This window comes from Crinia signifera, chromosome 2 (assembly GCF_055691185.1).
Source record: "Crinia signifera chromosome 2, ASM5569118v1, whole genome shotgun sequence".
Classification (NCBI taxonomy): Eukaryota; Metazoa; Chordata; class Amphibia; order Anura; family Myobatrachidae; genus Crinia; species Crinia signifera.
Genome location: NC_139218.1, coordinates 195,937,982 through 195,964,117, shown reverse-complemented (window position 1 = coordinate 195,964,117; position 26,136 = coordinate 195,937,982). Strand labels below are relative to the sequence as shown.

Below are 26,136 nucleotides of genomic sequence, written 5' to 3'. Positions count from 1 at the left end.
CAAATTAATTCTTTCCTCCTTCAGCTCTGCCCTTGCTCTGGCCAAGGAATCCTACTTTAAGTCGCTCATCCTTTCCCAATCCTCCAACCCCCGCAGGCTCTTCGCCACCTTCAACTCCTTGCTCTCTCCCCCACCTCCAGCTCTTCCGTCCTCCATCGTAGCCGCTGATTTTGCTACCTACTTTTCAACCAAAATCTTCTCTCTCAGGACTGCCATCGCTGCTGCCATGACCTCACCCTTTCCCTCCTCCCCTCCTACATCTCCACTCCCCTCCTTCCCACCCCTGTCCTCATTTTACCCCACCACTGCCACTGAAGTCCACTCTATCCTTCAATCCGCTTCTCCCTCCTCCTGCCCGCTCGACCCTATCCCCTCCAATATTATCCGTCGTCTCAGTCCATCAGTCTGCTCTCACCTGGCTCACCTCTTTAATCTTTCCCTATCCTCTGGGATCTTCCCTTCCTCCTTCAAACACGCTCTTGTCTCCCCAATTCTCAAAAAAACAAATCTGGACCACAACTCTCCTTCCAACTACAGGCCCATCTCCCTCCTCCCTTTTGCCTCCAAGCTCCTAGAACGTCTGACCTATAATCGTCTCCTAAGCCACCTTACTGCTAACTCCATTCTAGACCCCCTCCAATCCGGGTTCCGCCCTTTACATTCCACTGAAACTGCCCTGACCAAAGTCACTAACGATCTACTATCGGCTAAATCCAATCTCTATCCTCATCCAGCCTGATCTCTCGGCTGCCTTTGACACTGTTGACCACCCTCTCCTGCTCAACACCCTCCACTCCTTTGGCATCACTGGCACGGTCTTCTCCTGGTTCACCTCATGTTTCTGATCGCTCCTTCTCCGTCTCCACTCCGAGCTCCTCCTCTCCTACTACCCCGCAGCCAGTCGGTGTTCCACAAGGGTCAGTCCTTGGCCCTCTTCTCCCTCTACACCACCTCTCTGGGCACCCTCATCAGCTCCTATGGTTTCCATTACCACCTTTATGCTAATGATACCCTAATCTATCTCTCCTCCCCCGACCTATCCCCATCACTCCTGTCCAAGGTCTCTGAATGCCTCACGGTCATCTCAGCCTGGATGACCCAATGCTTCCTGAAACTAAACATGGCTAAAACTGAACTTCTAATCTTCCATCCCCTGAACATCCCCTCTTCTCCCACTATCTCCATCAGCATTGGTGAAACCGAGATCACCTCCACCGACCAAACGCGCTGCCTCGGTGTCATCATTGACTCCTCCCTCTCTTTCACCCCCCACATTCGTGCTCTCTCACAGTCTTGCCGCTTTCACCTATGCAACATCTCACGCATCAGACCATTCCTCTCCACTGACGCTACCAAAATTCTAATTCACTCTCTTGTCATCTCCTGCCTTGACTACTGCAACATCCTTCTCTCTGGGCTACCTTTCACCCACCTCGCACCTCTCCAATCCATTATTAACGCTGCTGCTAGGCTCATCTTCCTCTCCCGCCGCTCTACCTCCGCCTCCCCCCTCTGTCTATCTCTTCACTGGCTCCCCATTCCTTTCCGAGTTCTCTTTAAACTCCTCACCACCACCTACAAGGCTCTCTCCTCCTCCACCGCTCCTTACCTCTCTTCACTGATCTCTATCCACACTCCCTCCCGTCCTCTTCGCTCCATCGCTGACCGCTGACTGACCTCTCACCTAATCACCTCCTCCCACTCGCATGTCCAAGACTTCTCTCACGCTGCCCCCCTGCACTGGAACAACCTCCCGCTACCCATCAGACTTTCTGATTCCCTTACCTCCTTCAAGCGCTCCCTCAAAACCCACTTTTTTCGACTAGCCTATCCCTCCTCCTAACCTCTTTTGATCCTCCTATCCTGCCTCCGTTCCCATCCGTTCCTACTTATCCTATTGTTTTTCGTTCGTCCACCCACCTCCTTTTAGTATGTTAACTCTTATGAGTACCGCCCTCCTTCCTCATGTACTCACCCTACCTCTTTACCTCACCTGTGCTCCTGTCCTGTTCTTCCCTTCCTCTACTTCATCTTCAGTCTCCTCGACAATTTCAACACCTACTTCTGAACTGATGCTGATTTTAGTTCTACCAGCTATACCCCTATTTATGCTGTATTTTATCAACACACCCTGTACGTTACCTTGTAATTTGTTTTTGTTTGCTATGTACGGCGCTGCGGACACTTTGTGGCACCTTATAAATAAACGTACTACTACTACTAGTGTCCAATATAGATGTGTGTCAGTGTCAGATATTATTTACTGTAAGTTTCTGATGAATTCTATCATAGTATTTACATAAACATCTATCTTGTAACTATTTGCTATTAGGCAAAATACTTTCATATAATGTCAAATATTTTATTAAGATTTCTCAGAAAGATTGGGGACTGCATCCGACTACTATGTCTACAGTGCAAGGCAAGTCTTTACACATGCAGTACACTGAAGAGATCACGAGAATTGTTTCTCATCTTATTGTTGAGGGGATTAGGCCATATATATATATATATATATATATATATATATATATATATATATATCGTATATACTCGAGTATAAGTCGACCCGAATATAAGCCGAGGCACCTAATTTTAACAAAAAACTGGGAAAACTTATTGACTCAAGTGGGACCCTCACTGGAGTATAAGCCGAGGGGGGCTTTTTCAGCATAAAAACTGTTCAGAAAAAGTAGGCTTATACTCGAGTATATATGGTATATTTATATATACACTAAACATTGGCACTCACCTTTCCTAGTTTTGGGGTGACCACATTGTTTAAACAGACATTGTAGGTGCTCTGCACACACTAATTTAACTGATATGAATAAATAGTGGAGATTTAGTTCATGAATTGATCAATGCATTTAAGCCTGCAGCCCTCTTCACGGGACCCCACTTTTCTGCAGGTCCTAACACTATCGCTCAAAATGGCTACAATACACATAGCTATCACATCAATGTTTGATTCCAGGCATGCTATCTGGTGTAAAGCTCACAGCAGACTGTGCTTTTATAGGTGAGCAGTTACCAACACACCTGTCTCTAATCATCTAGGGAAATGGTTAACATAAGCTATGCACTATATGTTAAAACAGGGTGCATGAGAGAATGTGACCACAATAAGACTAATTTAAACAATTAATCTAATAAACAATATATACACCGGACACCCACATTGAAACAGTGGCACAGTGATCATACCCCATGCACCCCATACAATACAACAACTCCTGAACAAAACAGAATAGTATACCTATCTACAAAAAGTAAATAAACATACATAATCAAAAACATAAAAATAAAAAATGGATACAATATAAAAATACAAATAAAAAATGAAAAATAAACAAATTTAATTAGAGAGTTAACCAATTGCTCGATACTACTGTAAGGCCTCAGATAGTCTACAAAGTTACCGAGATTGATCAATCATACACCCAATGTACCCAATAAGGACAACACTGCCCCAAACTCCCATTAAATTAAACTATTCCAGTTGATTTTTTCATTCAGTCCACCTGGACTCGTAGTACCTAGGCGAATGATCCACTGTGATTCTTTAATCAACAGTACTTTAGCTCGATCACCACCTCTAAGAGACTTGGGAACATGATCGATCATAAAGTATCGCAATGACTCCAAAGGGTGACCTGCCTCCCTAAAGTGCCTAGCCACTGGTTGGTCAATCTCTCGACCCCCACAGGGCTAGGCCAATCGAAGACCTGTGTCCTGCCATTCGTAAATTTACATGTCGTCTGGCCAACATAATGCAGGCCACACAGGCATAAAATTATATACAATTATATACACTACATGCATGGTGTTACAGGTTAGCACAAAACAGACATCATAGTTTTTCTGACAATGCAGATGCTTAAAAGATTTGGTACTTGTTTCCTAGCACGGCCACACCGATTTGTATCGGGGTGATCGTGTCGGAAAAATCACGTCGGTCGCATCGCATTCGACCAAATCACATGCGATGCGACCGACGCGATCGACCCGATTTTTACATTGAATCAGATGTGAATAGGGCCCCTGGGACCCTATTTTACATTGGATTCAATGTAAAGTATTCCCCAGACCCCCAATTTTACCCCCTCAACGGCACCAGACGATTGACGCCAACCCGAAGCGTGGCGAGCGCAGCGAGCCCGCGTGGGGCGGCGGTGCGCGTCCTCCGACCTTTTCATACCCCTACTATCCACGTCGATGTGGAGTTGAGAATATAAAGTGTGGCGAGCGCAGCGAGCCACCGAGCCCGAAGCGTGGCGAGGGGACGCGTATAACTCCAAAATATGGAGGATAAAAAAATAGGGAAAGATGAAGATCCACTTCCTCATAGTTCTGAAGCTGCTGCCACTAGTCATGACATAGATGATGAAATGCCAACAACGTCATCTGCCACGCCGGATGCCCAGTGTGAAAGCAGAGGGCATGTACAATCAAAATCAAAGTTCCGTAGAAGGATTAGAAAAATTAAATGTTGGAAGAGAAACGTAAATTTGCCAATATGCCATTTATGACACGGAGTGGCAAGGAACGGCTAAGGCCATTGCCTAAGTTCATGACTAGTGGTTCAGCTTCACATGACGATTAAAGTCCTCCTCTCCCCCCCGCCCTATAGTAAATTTAAGAGAGTTAGGCTGACACCGACTAAAAAAACTCAGAAAACAACTCTATCTTCTATAGACATATCCCAAATCCCCAAGGGCTCCTTCCACCATTTGCAGTATGCCCTCTGCATATGCTGGAAGGATCACCCACAGTCTAGTTACAGATTTTCATAATGAAGGTGATGTTGTATACCAGAAGGAGGATATTGATGTAGCTGGCGCTGAGGAGGAAGTTGACGAGGAGGATGCAGAGGTGGTTTGCTTAAATGACACACCAGGGGGGAAATGAGGCACCTGGGGGGGGGGGGGGGAGTTGTTGTCCATGGGATGAAAAAGCCCATCGTCATGCCTGGGCAGAGGACCAATAAATCCACCTCTATGGTCTGGAATTTTTTTTATCCGAATCCGGACAACAAATGTATTGCCACTTGTAGCTTATGTAAAACTCCAATAAGCAGGGGTAAGGATCTTACCCACCTAGGGACATCCTCTCTTATATGTCACCTGAACAACCTTCATAAATCAGTGTTTAGTTCAGGAACTGTGGCTAGCAGTCCAGGGACACCTAAATCCCTTGGTCCTCCTTTTGGAGCCAAGCACCTGAAAAGCACACCACCAACTGCAGCACCTCCGCGTATAGTCATCGCCGGCTGGTTTCTGTCGCCGCATCTGGCGGCGGCCATCTTCTTGGTTACTACAGCCTATGCTGCGCGGCTCCAATCTGTGAGCTCACACGCTCAGCCAATCACCGCTCAGCTCAGCCTTCAAATACTGACTAGCCGGGCCAGACCGGCAGTCAGTACAATGATGTCCACCCGTTCACATCATTGAGTACTCCTGGCTACCTGTAGTTCCCACTACAGTTCTATCGTGCATCCTGGTGAAGTCTACTCCAATCTCTTTGCTGATCGTCCACTGCGTTACCATATCATCACGGAACCCTCTGCCGCCTATAAGGATAGGACAGGGTTAACACCCCAAAGGGTGTCATCTTCTTCTTCATTCCTGACGGTTATTATCTGTGGTCGCATCCCTGGTTCTGCAGCTACGATCCTACTCAGCACAGATTGATCTGGACTTCATCTTCTTCTTATTCCAATCCTTCAACCAATCATCCAGTCCTTCAACCAATCATCCAATCCTTCAACCAATCATCCAATCATCCAATCCTTCATCCAATCATCTAATCATCCAATCTTTCATCCAATCATCCAATCCTTCTTTCAATCACCCAATCATCCAATCCTGCAATCATCCAATCATTCAACTTATCAATCATCTTCAAAGCTCTTCAATAACTATTATATATTATTGTATTCTTCCAATTTATAAAATTCTACAGTTATTCATTGTGCCATCATTCATAACTTGTACCGCAGTATCTTTATTAAAAAAGGTTTAATTTTATCCAATTGCTTCACTCCCTTCTGTCGTTCATGCAACAGCCCTACATCAAAGCACCCAGCCTCCGTTACACTCCAGCTGGTGCTTCACGAAACGTGACACATAGATTCCTCCGGAGGATCCTGCAGCGCTACGCCTACTACTGCCGCTGCTGCTGTTATGCGGGGTACACACCAGGATGACCCGCTCACGATGCACATCGTGAGCGGGTCGTCAGTGTCTCGTCCGACCCGCTCACGATGACGCGGGGGGGGGGCACGACCCGCTCACGATGTGCACCGTGAGCGGGTCCGATCCGATGGCGACCCGCACCCGGCTGTATGGTCGTCATTGAGATCCTACCTGCAGCAGGTAGGATCTCAATAACGACCGACTGACCCGCGGGACCGCGCATCGGATCGGTATCGGTCCACACCAGGTCAGAAAAGGGCCCAATCAGCACACAATCTACATCCAATTGATCGGAATTGGATCTAGATTGTGGGGATCGGGCCCTAGTCGTCCTGGTGTGTACCCAGCATTAGTCAGTCATCATCCCAGAGGGGAAGTCGTAAGATCGCTACGTCTTTCACTAAGCAATTGACTGTCCAACAGTCATTTGCCATGAGGACGACATACGACAGCAGTCATCCTATGGCAAAGCGGATAACTGTGTGCTTGACAGCTATGTTGGTTTTAGACGTGCGTCTGGTGTCCGCCATCAGTGAAGTGGGATTTAGACGGTTGATGGAGGTATTGTGTCCCTGGTACCAAATCCCGTCTAGATTCCACTTCACTAGGCAGGCGATACCCGGGATGTACTGTGACCTGAAAAATGCGGCTGTACCCACTGTCCACTTAACTACGGACATGTGGAGAAGCGGATCAGGGCAAACTAAGGACTATATGTCTCTGTAGAGCCAGTTTATACAAGGAGAGATGAATTGCTTTTTTTTGTGGGGGCTCAAACAAACCAATCATTTCAGCCACAGTTTTGTAGGCCCTGTCGCTCAAATGATTGGTTTGTTAAAGTGTGCATCTCCTATTTCCGCAACATTAGGGTTGATGGGAGGGCCCAAGGACAATTCCATCATGCACCTCTTTTTTGACATTATGTGCTTTGTGGGGACTACTTTTTAAAACTGACATCCTGTCTTCCGCTGCAGTGCCACTCCTAGATGATCCACGTTTTTGTGCTGCCCACTTGTGTGGCTAAGCATAGTTATCCAGCTACCTTGGTGCAACCTTTTGCCCTAAAAACAATATTGTGAGGTGTTCAGAATAGACTGGTAATGATTGGAAATTAATGTTATTGAGGTTAATAATAGCGTAAGAACAAAAAAAAATCAGAACCAAAACCCAAAACTATTAGGGGGTGTTTTTGCAAAACCCATTAGAACCCAAAACCTGAAGGTAATCAGAACCCAAAACGCAAAAAGTGGCCGGTGCACATCCCTACATGTAATGCAGTTGTTGCAGCTGTAACATCCTGGTGGTTTTAAATAAGTGTTGGGAAGAACACTTCTTCCTAAACCTGTGATATCCAATCGTACCAGCCTGTCCTTTAGATTACTACCACGAGTAAAGGCCAGGATAGGACGTTTATCCTTGAAAATAGGAAGGTCCTTATCGGTGCTCACTATCAGCCACAGGGCTTCGTGGCCCATTGTAATATAGGATGTACAGTGGAATAATCATATACTAAAGGAATAACCTTGTTGTTACTTTTCCAAGAGGGTCCTAACAATTCTGATCTGGGCATTTGCATCACCTTCTGTTTGGCCTCTATCAACTCCTGCTCACTATACCCACGGTCTCTGAACTTATGTACCACGTTGTCAAGATGTTGTCGAATCTCAGATCCGGGTTGCTAGTGATCCTAACAACTCGGACCATTTGTGAATGGGGTAGGCCTCTCTTCAAGGGTACAGGATGATAGCTGGAGGCCCGCAAGAGTGTATTGAGGTCCGTTGGCTTATTATAGATCTCTGTGTGTATCGTACCATCCTGTACATGGACCAATATGTCTAAAAAATGTAGACTCTCCCAACTGTGGGAGTACGTGAACTCCCCGCCCGTCCACATGATCATGATTTGTTGACAAATGCTGATGAGTCCAACTATGCATCCATCCCCTAAAGCCTCTGCTTGGCTGTCCGGTGGGAAGAATGGCTATTTCAGGTATACTTCTTGCACCACATGTAGGTCCATGATGGTAGTGGCCACTTTTCCCCACCCGCACAGTGGAAGAAAATTAGAATTCCGAAAAAGCTGTTATGTACCATGGACTTCGTCATTTACATCTTGGGATGCCCCTGTAGCCTTTATTACACAGGATTGACCACCAGGTGTTTCCGTGAATGCATGGCTAATCACCATACATCAATTAGGGCTGCATATTCCACTGGCAGCTCTGATAAGCGGGTTGCGTGACATTTTCTGCAGTTGGGTCATCAAGTGTCCACCTTACGGTGTATGCTAATTGACCATGTGTCTAAAGACCCTAGAGGTGGTAATCGTGAACTCCAGCTAAAAAAATTAGAGTCCAGGTGGATTGTTTGGTTGAGCACCATTGATCCAAAAGGATTAAATGAATATAATCATTTGATTATATCTACAATAGGATTTTTTATTCTGAGCTAATGAGTCACTGACTATACTTATCTTGAGTAGCCTATAGATTTATGAAGTAGCCACTGGTCCTATTTGTTTATGTCTATTATGTGTGTTTTTGCAATGTACTTATTTATTATTTTCTCTTAATAATTTTTTCCTTAATAATATTGTTTTTGTCTAATGTAGTTTGTTATGTAAATGTCTTCACTTTTATGTATTTGTTATGATATTCACAGTTTATATAGTATTCCACTCCATTATGCTATAGCCATTGTTTGCGTTGAGAGATATATAGTAAGGCTTTTCATATATGCACTAGTAGTAATCAATGAATAGTTCACCATAATATTATCCACGGATGTGTCTGTGCGTTCCACCGGTCTTTGCCACTGGAGCGCATGATGCATTTCCAGGAGCGCATGCATGTCATCGCCCGAACTTCCGGGTTGATCTCCGCCGTCCATTTGACTTTGAAATATGTTGCTTTAATGTAAGTTTGCTTAGTTAGTATGATAATTTAGCTATGTAATAAGTCCGTTCTTAGCCTTAATATATGTCTCTAGATGAGGTTGTATATGCGTTCCATGTGATGCACCAATAGGAGACTGATTAGCACAGATGCATTGTGTTGTAGTAATTGGATGGGTATATAGACACTGTGAAGCATGTGTCAGTATCACTTCTACCTGCCTGGTGTACCTGTGAACATGCACTTTTTTGTCTTGACAAAGGCCCCTTGGGGGTTGAAACATCGACTCGCTTATATGACTGCCAAATAAATTGCGGACTGAACTGCCTTGGTGAGTGCCCCCGGTTTTGATTAAGCACTGTGGATTTATATATATATATATATATATATATATATATATATATATACATACAATAAGGATTCATAGGGTGCTAGTATGAGCCTCTTGGTATACAATCTAAACATATAAAAAAAGGGCAATGTATTTTACATTTTTCATTAAAATCTGATCACAACAGATGAATAAATTCTCAATGAATATGCAGTCAGCTTGTTAACATCAGTTTTGAAGGTAATGAACCACCGAATGGAAGTTGACAGATTGAGGACAATAAGATCACCCGCAATAAGAAACCAAACGCGTTTCGTCATGAAATGACTTCATCAGGGGTAGACTTATAACACTGATCAATAGTAGTAACTATCAGAGGTTGCAGAGACATTTATCTCCATGAGAGTATTATGATGATCTATCTATCTATCTATCTATCTATCTATCTATCTATCTATCTATCTATCTGTTTTTGTTGTACAATTTAATAAACCATGGAAGAGAACTCCCTTATAGTTATCTATTTTATATCAAATCCTTCAATTTGATTTGAAGAGGCAAAGTTATTTGGAGATGATGTAGTAAAAGTGTCTCCAAAGTTGACCGTACTGTGGTCAAAAATACAAGTGTGTTCACACTGAAGCTCCTGCTGTAGGAACATATCAGGGTTGCCTACCCTACACGTCGGGGGGAGGGGGGGGCGTGGCCATGAGGAGGTGATCGTGCAGCCAGAAAGTAGGAAACCCTGACACATATATATTTCCAGAAAAATAGGTCCAGGAGTGAGCCAGCCACAGAACCTGTGTAATTAATATGTGTCTGGAATTAAAGGGATGAGGTGGTAACCCTAGGGCTGGGGGTTGTTCAGACTGTGGGCAAGGTGTGGCTTTCTGTTATGATGACACCCCCAGTAAATGTGTGGGCTTGGCCAATGGATAGAGAGAACAGGCAGACACAGCTGTGCCTAGAGATGTGCAAAAATGGTTTACCAGCTTACCTTATCACTTTATCACTTATCAAAATACTGTAAGCCCGTCCCCTGGTGACACGAGGCCCGCCCCCTGGCGATGCAAGGCCCGCCCCCTGGCGACACAAAGCCCGCCCCCTGGCGACGCGAAGCCCGACCCCTTGGCTTTTACTTTTCTCCCTTTCAAAAGTAGGCAACCCTGGCTTATATACCAAGTTGTTTGCGATATTGCCCGGTTGGCTCTGCAGCATAGCTGACTGACTGGTGATGTCACATGTGACCGTGGCCATCCAAATTGAAACATATCGGCATACACACCTAATTATATACTCAATATGTTGGATGCAAACAAGATATCTGGCCAATTTAATCTTCAGGGGGCAATTCAATTGTTTTATGGGCTCCCAAACAAAATGTGCACCCAAAGAGATGTTCAATTGTTCAACCTGTTGAACGTACCCATTAGCATACCTCCCAACTTTCTTGATAGTAGAATAGGGGCACTCGCGCGGCGAAGTGTCCCTATTATGCAAATTTAGCCGCGCCCCCATTTTTGGTCGCGAATAGATGCTGTGCACATGCACACAGCGTCTATTCGGTCAGATTGGGGGGAACTCCCAACTGCCCCCCGCAGCGGGACATTGACGGCCGCAGGAGGGACGCGGGAACATCCCCAAAAATTGGGACGTTCCCGCGTTTAGCGGGACAGTTGGGAGGTATGCATTAGTACTCAGTTTTGCTGCACAAAGTGAGTAAATCTGTCTAAAGTCCTGGGTAGGACGTACAAAGATCCGGGTGTTAGGTGTATGTGTTAAAGGGGTACAAGATGCAAATTTATTTTTTATATTGTGGCTTTAAATACATACATTTATACATTTATGAGAAAAGTCAAATTGTGCGGTGTGAGGAGCATGCACAGCTCATTTACATTGAAGCAAAAAATATAATGATAAATAAAAATTACATTTGCTTTCATAAATACATTTGTGCAGGCTCTGATTTACTGATTTCAAAGCAGGATCTTATTGGCTATGAACTGTCAACAACTGTCATGTGATTTGGGACAGCCAATAAGAGTTTGCTTTGAAATCAGAGTAAATCAGAACCTGCACATCTCTAATTTATACCCCTTTCACATTGCAGCTGTAACACGGTATATTGCCGTTTTTTTAGTGCTTTAAAACGTTTCCAGCAGCAATGTGAAAGCTACATTGTCAATTTACCGGTTACAGAAAACCGGCATTTTGACATGTGTTAAAAGCAGGATCCTACACGGTTCGGAGCCGTTTCACCTGCAGTGTGAACAGCTCAGAAACGGTATTTGCTATAAATGATAACCACACTTGATCCCCGCCCACAAGCAGGAAAAAAAACATTTAAAATGACATTGTATGGCTTTCTATGGGTGAAACGGGTTGAATCTGAAAGGTACAAAACGGTATTTAGGGCGGGATGCTATATAGCAGAAATGCGGTAAAAACCCCGTTTTCGGGGTTTCTACCGCATTTCTATATGCTATATGGCGCCTCCGCAGTGTCAGCGCTGCGGAGGGAATCGCCAGCTAAAGCTGGCGAATCCCTGCAGAAGCCTATGGGCTTCTTACCGCAGCGCTGTTTGAGGGATCCGTCACGGATCCCTCCCAGCGTGCCCTGCGGCCGGCGCCGGGGTCTGCGCATGCGCAGATGGACTCCCGGGTCACAGACCCGGAAGTCCAGTGCCGGCACCGCATCGCAAGGGACAGCTCTTACCGCAAGAGCTGTCCCTTGCATGAATAACGGCATATGTTATAGCATATGCCGTTATTAAAAATGCGATGTCCGGCGAAGGGGGGCCGCGGATGTTATAACATCCCGCCCAAAAACTGCAATATACTAACATCATGCAATATGAAAGGGGTTTAACTGGCTTTTGACCAGTTTCAAGACACGTTTAGAAAAACGGGTTGAAAGCAGGTTTTTGCAATGTGAAAGCAGTATTATTGTGCTGCAAATAGCGTGGATTACGCAAAATGCACACACAAAAGCAAGCAAGCAAAAAAACAAACAAATCTCAATTGTACAGCGCCCCCCAGCGCCGCTTACGACACACTGCAGCTACTCTTATGGCTACACTACAGAATGTAACGCCGCAAGTACTGCTGGGATTTCTATCGCAGAGCTTGAAAAACGCTCTTCAGCCACTGTACTTCATATGCCTCCCTGTGGCGACTGTCAAGCACTGCGCGCAGGACTACATTTCCCACAAGCACTTACGGTGCAGCGCGCAAGCGCAGTATCAATATTGTGTTTGAAGATTAAGCGATCGGGGCCGTGTTTCTGCTTGTACGGGGACGGTGCGGTGAGGAACCATGTCCCGGCAAACCAATAGAGGAACAGAGAGCAAGAAGATGGTGAGTGGGCTGGCAGGGGAGACATTCAAGTGGCAGGCTGCCTGTGCTGGTAAGACAGGACTGCTGCTGGCCATGGGGATCGGCTGTCACACTGACCAACCCTGCAGCAGCAGACGTATGGAGGAAGTGCTGTATGTGTGATGCCCTATGGGGAGCAGCAGTCTGTGTGCTCAGTATGCACAGAATACATACGATAACCTTTCCACAGCCTAACCCCACGATTGGGGCGATTTCACCCGTTCCCGATGGATTGGGCCGAGAAATCGGATGGGTTTGATGTACCATCGGGTCCAGTGTATGGTCCTGTGCGTGTCGGACCTGCATGACAACTCTTCACCCTCTCTTCTCAGCGGCGGGGGACAGAATCGCAAGCGATAAATTGCATGTGAAAGAGTTGCATGCAATCCTGCCGCCCAGGAAGGTCCCGGGCGGCTCAAGGGGTATTGGATAGCCATACGCTGCTGCAAGATATTGCAGAAGTGTATGGTCATCTTAAGTTCCCCCTCTAGTGCCTGAACCTAAATCCTGCCCCCCCATATGATGGATCCTTGGTGCAGCAGCGACAATGTCCGGATCCTATGCACATAGGACCACACATCGAACCGTAGGTTAAACCCATGCGATTTGGGCCCTTTTCAACCAGAATCCAATAAAAAGTGCCCAAATCGCACTGGTAAATGGGGGCCTTAACTCTTCACCCTGCACCCTAGTACTCCCCACATACTCCCCGATCGGGATGCCAGTGTCTTCCGATGGCAGTCGTGATGCCGGCGTACTTATCCCCAGGATGCTGACCGCCTCCTGTATACAGAATCCATTAGAGTGCTTTACCTTCTACTCTTGGTTCCAGTCAATAGGTCGACCATGATCCATGTTGAAATGGACCCAAAAACATCTAAAACTTTTTTTTGACAATTTAATTGTTGACCTTTTTATTCATGTCGACCTATTGCATGTTGATCTGTATTCTGTCAACCTACTGCCTGTCGAACAATAGTGGTAGACCTATTGACTGTCTATGATATGGACACTGTAGCCTAACGATCCACACCCCAGTATTTTGGAAGTGTTCTTGAGGTTACCTGGGTCAGATGAGAACTGTAAGGGCTATTTCGCATGCTTCGGCTCCTGCCGGGCGGCGAAAAGCCATGCCGCACACTGTAGTTAATAATGAACACAATTGTGTCCATTCACACGGGATGGCCAAGGCCCGGTTGCAGCCAGATCCCACCACTGGAAGGGACGGCTGCAGGCTGTGGCCTTCCCCCACCATTGTAAACTGCTTTGTGTGGCACAACTTCCTGGCTGTGCGGGATTTCGCCGCCTGGCAGGAGCTGGAGCGTGTGAAATAGCCCTAACTTTATATAATGTTTCTGGTTATCATATTAATCCGGGTATTTTAGCAATTTGTCAGGAAAGTTGTGCACTTTAGCTGCCAGATACAGTACTGCTATGTTGTATTCATGGGCAATGATAACCAATAAGGGTTGGCCATCACAAGCTAGCCATTGGTGGTACTGGTGTTTTTGCAACTCCTGCCCAACTTCAGAACAGTGGCCCCCTGGGCTAGTATAACTACTCTGCTTCAGGAAACAATCCACATGAACATCTATTGGGGATAGTAACCGTGCCCAGCGCATGGGGAGCAAAACTGTACTGTTATGATGTACTAAAGTGGTCTAATTATGTTGCAACCCCCCCCCCACACACCCGTGCTAAATTTAAACCCAGAACACGCTTCATGGTGACATGTAGACGTCACAAGGTAACTAGTAAGTGGTTAGTGCGAATTTGCAGTGGAGGTCCGTGCCGACGATGGAGGTTCGCTGCAACCGGTGCTTCCTAGTGTCAGTAGCTATTTTGATGTAGAAAAATAACATGTGTTGGTGGCGGCCTGGCCTTCTAATGACAAAGCATTTCCATCGAATAGGAAACCTCAGTGGTTGCCATCTGTCCATTTTCATCCAAATATATTGGAGTGTAAAGAAAAGGCACAGGAGGCTAACGGAAGGATTACTCGGTCTGTCAGCGATACTTTCAGCATCTGGGTGGTCTGGATGCTGGTGTTCACGATACCAACATCGGCATCCCGATTACCACCAAGAGACCAACACCCTAATTCAAACATCAATGGGGATGCTGGGAGTCGAAAGTAAATATGCCAGGGGAAACTCATGCTATAAGGATTTTCAGAGGGTGATGGTGATGAGGGGTGAAGGGGTTGAGTAAGGAGGAGGCGAAATATAATTGCTTGACCCCTGTCGGGATTCTCTTCAATGGGATGCTGAAATCCGTTTTTTTGATCGCTGGTATCCCCATGCTGCTCAGACGTATGTATCCCATCTGTAGTATAAATCGCAAAAAGAAATGTACAATCTAGTCAGTCAGAGCTGAGTGCATGCTGAATCAACTTTGTAGACTGAGATTTTATGGTCTCCTCAAATAGAACACCTCTGCGGGATCTGACTGTTTTTCTTAATACCGGGCTGTGTGATGTGGAGCATGTCTTCATCATTTTATGCTATTGTGCGTTAATTTTGCTGTGTTCTGCTTCTTTATGAATGTTCTTTTGGCGTCCAGCTTATTGGCAGTCTCTTGGTCTCTAACATTAGACCTGTATCACCTAACTACTTTTTTCTTTCTTTCCATCTGCCTACTGCACTCATTCTGTAGTATTGGTATTTGCCATTCATTTCACCTACTGCATCTCTGCATCTCATGGTACGTGTCAGCAAACACTTTATCATGCTACTTTTAATCACATAAATAATTGTTTTATTTCTGGGAAATTGCCCCGGGTCCCCACGGCAACCGTGTTAAGAGTTCTTGTTATTGTCTAGATCAGTGGTTCTCCACAGTTCACATTTTCCAGGTCTCCACACAGAATCGCAAGTGAAGTACTTAGCTTTACCTGTGGATCTTTTAAAATGTGTCAGTGAGTAATATGTACACCTGTGCATCTGCTGAGTGACCTGGAAAACATGAACTGTTGGGGGTACTTGAAGACTGAGGTTGTGAACCGCTGGTCTAGATCAGGGGTTCTCAAACTCGGTCATCAGGACCCCACACAGTTTATGTTTTACAGGTCACCCAGCAGGTGCACTCATTACTCATTGACACATATTAAAAGATCCACAGGTGTAGCTAATTATTTTACTTAATTCTGTGAGGAGACTTACAATACATGCACTGTGTGGGGTCCTGAGGATCGACTTTGAGAACCTGTGGTCTAGATCAACACAAGTCTTTCAAGAAAGGGATCAATTCAGTTGAGCGGGATATGAATAGCGTTGGGAAGAGGTTGCGGAGCTATTCAATTGAGCACGCTGTTGTGACCTGATTTAATACTCCTAAACCAGTGCTGCGATCCTGTTTTCTGCCTTTAGTGTGGTGCTAACAGCATCGTGGTAGTCTCTTAATGCAGAGAATGATCGATCTCGTGACTAAATATCTGGTTTCAGGCGCGAGATCCAGCCTTCTACAACATAACGGCACAGTCAATTGAATAACTCTGGGACTGCCTTCCCGGTGCTATTAATTTTTCATTGAATTGGCCCCAAAGATATATTAGGACATAAGGTTTTGTTTGTCCATTTTTGGGGGGGGGGGGGGGGGTTTACACTCCCCCCCCCCCCCCCCCCCCCCCCTTCTTTAGTAGAAGATGTGGTTCACTACTTTTGTGGTAAATGCTGTAGAACTATCCAATCGTGTACCAGTTGGAGGATTTTTATTCCCCATACATTGTTCGTAAGTGTAGAATTAACAGCACAGGTTGTCCTTTTAAACCTTCAGAAATGATTGCATCAGTAAGTTCATGCATAACATTTGGATGTGTGAATTCCTTCTTAACATATGGGGTGGTATGTAATAGGGTGTGAGTTTAGTGCTGAATTTGCAATTTTTACAACTTGGACAATGTAATGGCATGCGAGAACATGCAACCTCCCTTGTTATCCCACGACTGGTAAGGTCAAAACTCACATTTAGATGTTTTGCCCCTGAAGTCAAACAACTCTCACCTAAAGCATTGCCAAAAAATAGCCCAGCTTGTGACTGGTGAGTTTTGCAGAAGCATGTGCAGATCAGATAACTTACAATTAACCATGTAACGTCCCGATCCCCACAGTAAACTTCTGTGGAACTTTGTCATCATGGAAGTCTAAGGGGGGTATTTAATCCCCGCCGCTATTTTCAACAGGGGAAATAGCGGCGGATGCCTGTTCAATGCAGCATTGAAGAGGCAGATCAATAGAATGTGCTGGACTTTAAAAGGTGTCAGGCCCGTTTTGCCGAGAACGGCTGTGAATTGTTGCGATCACGGCCGGATCTGGACAATCCACGCCAGTTTACGCGGACACGCCTCCTATTCACCGATCGTCAGGCGGGACATTGAATCCCGCCTGGCGATTTGCAGTCGAGCAAACCGAAAACGGGCCAGGGTCACGGCTGTCTGTACCTACCCACAGTCATGATCCAAGATTGAATACCCCCTAAGGGCGTTATCCTAGTAGCAATGTATTTTTGGATGATAAAAACCAATGGTCCTTATCGCAGTATCCAATAAGTGGCTGTTTTAATAGACCAAAAATGTACTGTCGATGGGCCAAAAACACATGGGATCAGATCTAAATTCCCAATCCCATGTGTTTACACCTATCAGGGATAATAGGATAGCCCCTGCTGAGCCTATTAGTGGTGAAGCACTGCTGCTAATAGGATAGCGCCCTATGGGTGAAACTGTTATAACAAAGTGGGCAGATTTACGTGGCACATGCTGATTGGTGGCCGGCTCTACACAAGTCATATGAAGGCCGGTATTTGCTGCAAGAAGAATTCTACGTGTAGATGCCTCACATGTCACTCGTTTGTTTTTTATTGATTGTTTTTTAACCCACGAATCCCTACTTTGGAATAAAGAGGACCAATCTACATTAGGAATAGGAAAGTATTTTTTATTTATACAGGTTACTTTGGATTCTTCATGTAGAAGAGCATGTGAATAGCTACAATGAATGTAGGTAAGTATGGGTGAATGTAAATGTGCAAGGGTGTTTTTAATAAACTTTTAATTTCAATATGTCTGTGTGTATATATAAAATTTATTTTACAGGGGGACTACAGTACCATTTGGCCCTTTAATACCTCGCATGCTGGTACTTCTCCAAGTACCGGCATGTGGGGAAAATTGACGGGACCTGTAGTGCCAACATTAAAGACCATATAATTATAAGTTTTATTTATGGGGGAGTTGCTATTAATACTGCACCCACAGACCAGGAGTGGCGGCAATATCCCCAAGCTTTAGTGCAGGCCGTGGGTTCCTGGTAGGGCCCATTATTGGGGGTGGGGGGGGAAGGGGTCTTCATTCCCCTAGGGAGCCCTGGCCACAACTTACTAGTTGGGACAGGGGTGGTGGTGGGGGTTATAATTTAAGCAGCAGGGACCCATGTAAGTGTCTCCATCGGCTGTAGTATTGCCTCCATGGCTATAGGACCCCCCTTCCCCTTTATTTTTGGTACCAGGATCAGTCCAAGTGCTTGGTGCTGTTTTATTTTTTGTTTTGTTTTTAAGATACAGATGGTCCTCATACAGTTTTTTTACCCCACTTTTACATTTTTTTTTTAAAAGATATGTGTACTTTTACAGATAGAAGTATGCACAGATCTCACTGATCTGTGTGTGCCTGTCATACTTGCACTTTGTAATGAAACGCGTATTACAAGGTGCAAATATAGTTAGTGAAAACATTGTATGGTGTTACCTACTGTATTAGCCCCTAACCTAAATACTCGAAAGCTATTACATTGTGTGAGCTTGTCCTGTACATAAAACTCGCACCCTATTACATTTCCCCCAAGAGGTCTTTGGCTGAACAGTTACCAGCCCTCTTTATTGACACTGCTTTTTCAGATTAAAATGATGGTGCTAAATGTGGCTGTGTATTGTGCTCCCCCCTTGCATAGATTTTCCTTGCATGTAGCGCTTCATCTGATTTGAAAGCATTTTTCTTCCCTATATTTTTTTCAACCACTAGATACAGCATGGAAAATGACCAATCTATGAAGGGGGATCCAATTAGGTACGCGCAGCTCATATAGGGAGTTGGGACGTGTACATGCTTGCAAGGTCCCACTCAAATTTATGCTCACAGCACTTATGGTGGTACTGCAAGTGGGGCATACCACTTTAATTAATAGTGGGTGCGAGCTGCTCGCACATAATTGGTTTCCACCCTTAGATTAATATCTGGTCCTTTCCAGTGTTAATTGTGTGTTTCATCCCCACCAGAATTCTGAGCTTTTCAACTTGACGTATGGGTCCCTCGTTGCACAGCTGTGCAAGGACTATGAAAACGATGATGACGTCAATAAACAATTGGAGAAAATGTAAGTTTGCGATTTAAACCGACAACATGGTTTATAATGTTTCTGTTACTGCTAAGGCTTGGGTGTCTGACAAGGGGGGAAGTCTGATACCGAAAACCCAATGCTGTGTATGTTTCACACCTTGGATGATCTCATATGTGAGCACATTGGTCATACCAGTGGTCCCCAATACATATGGTTTTGTAATGAGAAATTCAGTTAAAAATATTTAGTTACAGTAAGTTGGGATTACCGTTCATCTTTAGGTACAGTTATATGGTGATAGACAGGGCTACGCTTTAGTTTGTCCACATATTATATGTCTGGCAGCCACCAGCACTGGTTTTTCTTATCACATTGATATTTGGTCCTGGACCACCAGCCAGTGGCACTCCTGGCATGTGCCCTGTGGCACCCAGTTTGGAAACAACTTGTTTATACTGGTGTCTGTATCCTCCCTGCATTTTTCTCTGTGGTATTTATGATTTATAGATGACATAGCCATCATTTGTGTTCATTAGGTGTCTAGAGAGGGTCCTGCCTTTGAGAGCTTACAGTCATTAATTATGTAAATATGCCAATATTTGCATTTGCAAGTAAAAGATGCTACCAATAACATGAATACGACTGCAATTTTACCAACTTTTGCGCACACTAATAACCTTCTGTTGTGTAGTATTCTGTTCTAAGTTTAACATAAATGCATTAAATGCTTATTATACAGTAAGTGCTCGCAGGATCCAATAATGGTGAACAGAAGTCTTCAGCTCCCTGGGAGTATTACAGGGGATAAATGGCATGCTATTTAACACATGTAAAAATGGCACATCAGATGATATGCGAGCCCTCCCAGGGAGCTCAGGGGAAATCGGCTCAGACCTGTCCTTAGGACAAGTCGGACAAGTGTGGTATATTTACTAAAAGTATATTTGGATTGATTAATCAGATCTTAATCAATGTTGGGCTTCCAGGGCACATTACTATTTAAAATGTAATGGAAAAAAAAAATCATCTGTTTAGTAAATGTGTGTTTTAGACATGGAAGCCAACATCGATTAAGATCGATTAAATTTAATAAAATATTAACCTTTTATTAAATGTATCCCTTATGCTGGTTACACACTAGATGGTAACAAGTGCAGAGAGAGTTAGATTAGTGTGAACTATTTTGTTTCTGTGCAGGCTAAGGGGGGTATTCAATGTTTTGCTTGCTCCCGCAGCCATCTCCCGACAGGGGAGATGGCTGCGGCGCCCTTTTCAATGCTGTCTTCCCTGACAGCATTGAACAGGGGTTCTTGGCAGAACGAGCCCGGCATCACAAGCTGTCGGGCTCGTTCTGCCGAGAAAAGCCAGAAATAGTCGAGCTCCCAGCCGGAGCTCGTCTTTTTCCACCCTCAACTCACGGCCGCGCCCCTTTCTCGCTGCTCGGCGGCCGGGACATTGAATCCCGACCGCCGAGCTCAAGTCGAGCAAAGCGAGAACGGTATCGGGGCACGGCTGTCGAGCTATACATAGTTTTGCCAGAGCACATGTGTTAGTAACATATTGATTATCAGCACTAGGAAGCAGGTCCGCATCCACTACACCAGCGTACACAATCTAGGGTAGTCTAACGGAATACCAGTGGTTGTCAAGGCAGTTTTAATCACATTGCATTTCTGTTCTTTGGTTTCACTCTTGCTCTGTCTACCTCAGGGGATACAACATAGGCGTGAGACTGATTGAAGATTTCTTAGCTCGGTCCAATGTGGGGAGATGCCATGATTTTCGAGAAACTGCTGATGTCATAGCTAAGGTAATGAATTCAACAACGTTGACTCTTTTCTTAATGTTTGCTTTTCTTTTAGTTATGGCATTTAGAACTACTGTAGAACAATGATATAGTCATATGTCTACTGAATTATTCCTCCCAATAGAAGTTTTATTTTCCTTCTTTAGGGTAGCCAAGATCCCTGTTATATTTATTGCAGCAAATCTGTACCAGTATGTAACAGTCTCAATAGTGATGTCATTAAGGGGGTTATTCTAGTTCACTCTTTCTGACAAAATCCTTTTCAGATGGACAAAACCATGTGCGCTGCAGGTGGGCAGATGTAACATGTGCAGAGAGAATTAGATTGAGGTTAGTTATTTTGTTTCTGTGCAGGGTAAATACTGGCTGCTTTATTTTTACACTGCAATATAAATCTCACTTTGAAGTAATACCCCACCCAAATCTAATTCTCTCTGCACAATTTACATCTGCCCCATCTGCAGTGCACATGGTTTTATCCATCTAAGAAGGATTTTGTCAGAAAGAGTGAAATAGAATAAGGCCCTAAGTCACAGAAAGTGAAAATAAATGGTAGTTGTGCATCTCCATACGGTAACTTAAACAGCTGTTTGACACAGAGGCTGCATCACTCTTGTTTAAGACACTGAGAGTCACTCACTGGGTCTCCCATCACAAAATAGTAATAAGAAACAGAGCATAAACCTGTAAGTATTTCTCCATGTGATCATGCAGCTCTGCCCCTGGGGAGATTGTGTAGTAGTAGCCTGCTTAGTACACGTGTCCTCCAAGGCTCCACCTTAGTTGCTTCCACTGACTTCATGAGACACGTGCAATGATTCCTCGCCAGTTCAGCAGGGGCTCAGTCTGTGTCCCATCAGGCACCATGTACGTCTCTGCCAGAACCTTTGGCTGCTATCCTCCGTGTTCAGACTATATTAAACATGTACTAATTTAAACTTTTATATTTCATTATGAACAGAAGAATAAGAGATCTGAAATGCGTTTCTAAGCTCTTCTAGTGTAAGAGCAGGGACTCCTGTTACAGCGCAGTATAAAGGCAAATTCTCAGTCTGCAGACTGTCTATAGTTACTTTGCATCTGCTTTACACTACACCTTCTGTGCAAGGGATAGAGTTACTACGCTGTGGTTTGCCAAGAAGGGCGTCTGTTATTGAGGGCTCTGGCAACTATAATACAGTTATTACATTTCCCTTTTAAAGCCATCTACCCCCAAGTGTTATAATGAATGTGCTGTAGATAAGAATACATTAGATTAAGGTAAATTTTGCTTTCCTATAAGCTGAATAAAACTCATGGTCCTAAATATATGTAGTGAGATATCCTATTAGCAACAGCAATTGCCGATAGGTTCCCTGTGGACTAGCCTGTTCTCCCTTATGCTGGCAGTTATCAGGGATTATGTTTGCCAATGGAGCATAATCTTCTATAAACAGACATTCAGAGCTGCCATAACACATAGATCTGGGGATTTATCCTGGATCCCATGTGTTATCGCCCCCCAAAAAAGGTTGATGGTCCAATATCATTTAAAATAATTTTCCATCCAAAAAATGAATGGGGATAATATGATACCCCCATTTAATATGGAAGTGATGTTTTATTTCTTTGCATATTTTCTGAAGTAAATGTTTCTACTACTTAAGAAATAAGTTGCTTAATACCAATTGATAACCTCTACAAGACATATAAAATGTGTAGTAATAATTTATCACACAGAGCATACTTGCATTCAATTGTCCTTCCATAAAATGTTGTGTTTTTGTTTGAGGTTTAACATCATGCTTACAGTTCTTTTACTTTTTTTTTTATTTTATATTACGACAACTACACATTGTACACTATTTTTTCCAGGTGGCATTTAAAATGTACTTGGGAATCACACCCACAATCACCAATTGGAGTCCAGCAGGGGATGAGTTCTCCCTCATTCTGGAAAACAATCCTCTTGTAGACTTTGTTGAACTGCCCGACAACCATTCCACCCTCATCTACTCCAATCTCCTGTGTGGAGTACTCAGGGGAGCACTAGAAATGGTAAGTGACACAGCCTCTGTTATAGATGCTGGTGTTTATGAATTCAGCTGCTGCCAAACCAGTTGGGGGTTCTTGACTGGTGCTTCTTAATCTAGTGAGTTATAGATGACACTAGACTCCCGTGCTTTGAAAGTGCTATGGTAAACTCTATGAACACTGTCTGTTACTTTTCATACCTTGTACCATCTCTGCTTCTGAAATCAAGACACACACCAAAGGAGCATGGACTCACAGCACACCCCCATTTTGTCCATGTCTAGCGCTATTAGAACTGCTGGTCTGTCCCTCAAGACACACCCTGCACTGTGCGATGCAGTTTAAGATCAACCTTAATCTTGTCCTCCTTGTTGCCTATCCCTAACCCCATTCTTGGTGCCAAACCCTCCCTCTCTGCCACTTAACTTTTACACTCCTTACAAGATACCCCCCCCCACACACACACACACACCTACATTATTGTAGATGTGATGCATTAAAAACATTGTTTTAGTGCATCTAAACACTCTAGTCTCTCCACTATTTTATCAAGACATCTTAGGCCAAAAGTTTCGTGTTGAGTTAAGTTACAAACTTATTCAAATAAGAGAACTGCCCTTACCCTCCATTTTTAGGTTCAGTTATGTGGTGGATGCTCATTTATTTGACCATGTCTCTTCTGGCCGGTCAGCAGATCACATTTAAGGGGGGGGGGGAGTGGGGAACTGCAAGTTGTGGGAGCATATGGAAGAAAGAGGCTACACATGGAATGAGGCATACAATTAGACCGACAGAGACAGGTACACCTACAGATTGGTAGGAGACAATCTGTATGAATCTGGAGTTAGACATCATTGAGAACAGAGAATGGGGCAATTGTGGAGTTGAGGGTGGGCAGGGGAAATTGGGAGCCTACACGGAGTTCTGTATTCTGGGGAGAACCAAAGGAGCAGGGGAATTACCAGTCACACACTAAGTGGATTAGATTTATGAATTCTATTATATCCCAGAGTTATTGCATCTATGCACATTTTCTCACAGGTACAGATGGCTGTTGATGTGAAGTTTGCTCAGGACACACTGAAGGGCGACAGTGTGACAGAAATCCGAATGAAGTTTATCCGGAGAATTGAGGACAACTTACCTGCAGGAGAAGAGTGACCGAGAGACTTGTGACTATACTGACCATGTTGCAGCCTGACTGAAGGCTTCATTTGTAGCCCACATGCTCATGGAATGTCATCTTTCGGTTTGTGGTTTGACCAGAAAATCTTAGACCAACTCACTTAATTTTTACAAAAGTATCATTTTCTTATTCTATTACAGTTCAGTGTGACATTTCCCATCACTCTCTTTTAGAAAACTGTGGAAGAAATGTAAACTGCCCACCAGTATATGCCCCCCTACTGATGATGCAGCCTGTCCTGCAGAGGTTAGAGCCTATTTATGGCTAATAGTTAAGCCTTCTTGAATTGAAAACTATATTCTATTCTAAATTATTACCCAATTGTTTAAGCAGTCATACCTGTTTTCTTATTAATGTACCGGGACCAGCCCCTGTCTGTATTATCACCACCACTCCTAGTATCTCTTTGTTATGTTACTGTGAAAACCAGGAGTAGCATGAGCAGCACATCACACTGTTTCCAGAGACCAAGATGGAGACGGTGGCCACTTCATATCTGCATGTGTTTCTCAGGACCCTCCTGGAAGCTGAGAACACCTGAACCTGCTTTGGCACCAATAAGTAAATGTAATCTAAACAGCCGAACCATTAGTGACCTGACAACAACATGGTATATCAGTTTCATTATTTATTGATTTAGCAAATGAACATTGTTAGAAAACGATCCATTCTTTCTTGTCTTACAGACTTGAAACACAAATCTAATCTCGGCATGGGATATAAGCTGGTTTGTAAAATTTGAGCTTGTTAAAGTGAGAAGTACATGGTTGTACTGCTGATTTATAGAATTAAAATATTGTTATGTTCTTATTTGTTGTTTTGTCAGTTTTACATAAATTATACAGGCAGATGATGATGATTAAGTTCATGGCATATCTTTCCCCACAGCAAGCAACTGTATGCCATGATTGAGGTCCATTGAAATACCAAAATGTTCTCACTTATATTGAAGAAAAAAAATCTGCTGCCGTAACTGCTTGAAGTCTGGTGATAGCCCTGTGTTTGGAGGTGTGATTGTCACACCTCTCAGTAGTAGATTGCGCTTGTCCTGGGTGCCATCTCCAGTGGACAAATCCAGATGCAGTGTAATGTTGTGTACACACGGTGCAATTTGGTTGCTCAGCAATTCTGGCTTAAATCTCTCAGCAATATATTGCTGTGTACCGTTTTCATCAGCGACCAGCGATTTTGGTTGAAAATTGCAAGCTATTCTGTCTTTAAAATTACAAATACAGCAATTTTTAGCATTAATCGAAGAAGCATGCTCTAGCGACCATTAAGTGCTGGCTGCGGGAGCGCGCTTCTTGCGATTTATCACCTGCAACACACAAAAAACACAAGTGATATGGTCACTTGGCAACCATTTAGCCCGGGATACTGGCTAAAATCGCCCCATGTGTACAGTACTTTAGAGATGACACTGACCGTTTGTAAACTAATTGGAAACCAGTTTCCAGTTATTTGAGTGTTTAATGTTTGCAGGGTTTTTTTCAACGTTTTATTAGGAGTAAAACTTTTTCTAAAGAAAATTTTTAATAAAAAAGTTGAACATTCAAAGGGCTGGGATCCTCTGTTCAATTTACAAACTGTGAGTGCCGCCCATAACCACTGCTTATTTTATATATATCTCTTTCTTTCTTTTCCCTATACTGAAGATTAACAATGCAATAATCATTTGTTTTTGCTTCATGGCCAGATCAAAATTTCCTGGCTAGCTTTATACGTTGGTTCTTATTATGGACCTTATTCTGGTTCACTCTCAGAGGCAAATTCTTTCTCAAATGGACAAAACCATGTGCACTGCAGGTGGGGCAGATGTAACTTGCAGAGAGAATTCGATTTTGGTGAGTTATTTTGTTTCTGTGCAGGGAAAATATGAACTGCTTTATTTTTAAACTGCAATATAGGTTACATCTGACCCACAGGCAGTGCACATGGTTTTGTCCATTTGAGAAGGAATTTTCCTCTGCGAGTGAACCAGAATAAGGGCCTATGTGTTCTAG

The 26,136-nt window shown here is 44.0% G+C and overlaps 1 protein-coding gene across 1 annotated transcript; it reads left to right on the top strand.

Moving 5' to 3' along the window:
• The first annotated feature begins 12,593 nt into the window (after positions 1–12,593).
• TRAPPC3 (trafficking protein particle complex subunit 3) lies at positions 12,594–24,943 on the top strand. Its single transcript, XM_083173517.1, has 5 exons — positions 12,594–12,777; positions 19,066–19,163; positions 20,838–20,937; positions 22,789–22,971; positions 23,989–24,943. The coding sequence occupies exons 1-5, from the start codon at positions 12,736–12,738 to the stop codon at positions 24,106–24,108; spliced, it is 543 nt and encodes a 180-aa protein (XP_083029643.1). The 5' UTR covers positions 12,594–12,735; the 3' UTR covers positions 24,109–24,943.
• The last annotated feature ends 1,193 nt before the right edge of the window (positions 24,944–26,136 follow it).

Coding starts and splice junctions, on each gene's coding strand:
- TRAPPC3 (XM_083173517.1), top strand. CDS start 12,736: ATGTCCCGGCAAACCAATAGAGGAACAGAGAGCAAGAAGATG. Junction 12,778..19,065: donor GAACAGAGAGCAAGAAGATG/GTGAGTGGGCTG, acceptor CATCCCCACCAG/AATTCTGAGCTTTTCAACTT. Junction 22,972..23,988: donor TCAGGGGAGCACTAGAAATG/GTAAGTGACACA, acceptor ATTTTCTCACAG/GTACAGATGGCTGTTGATGT.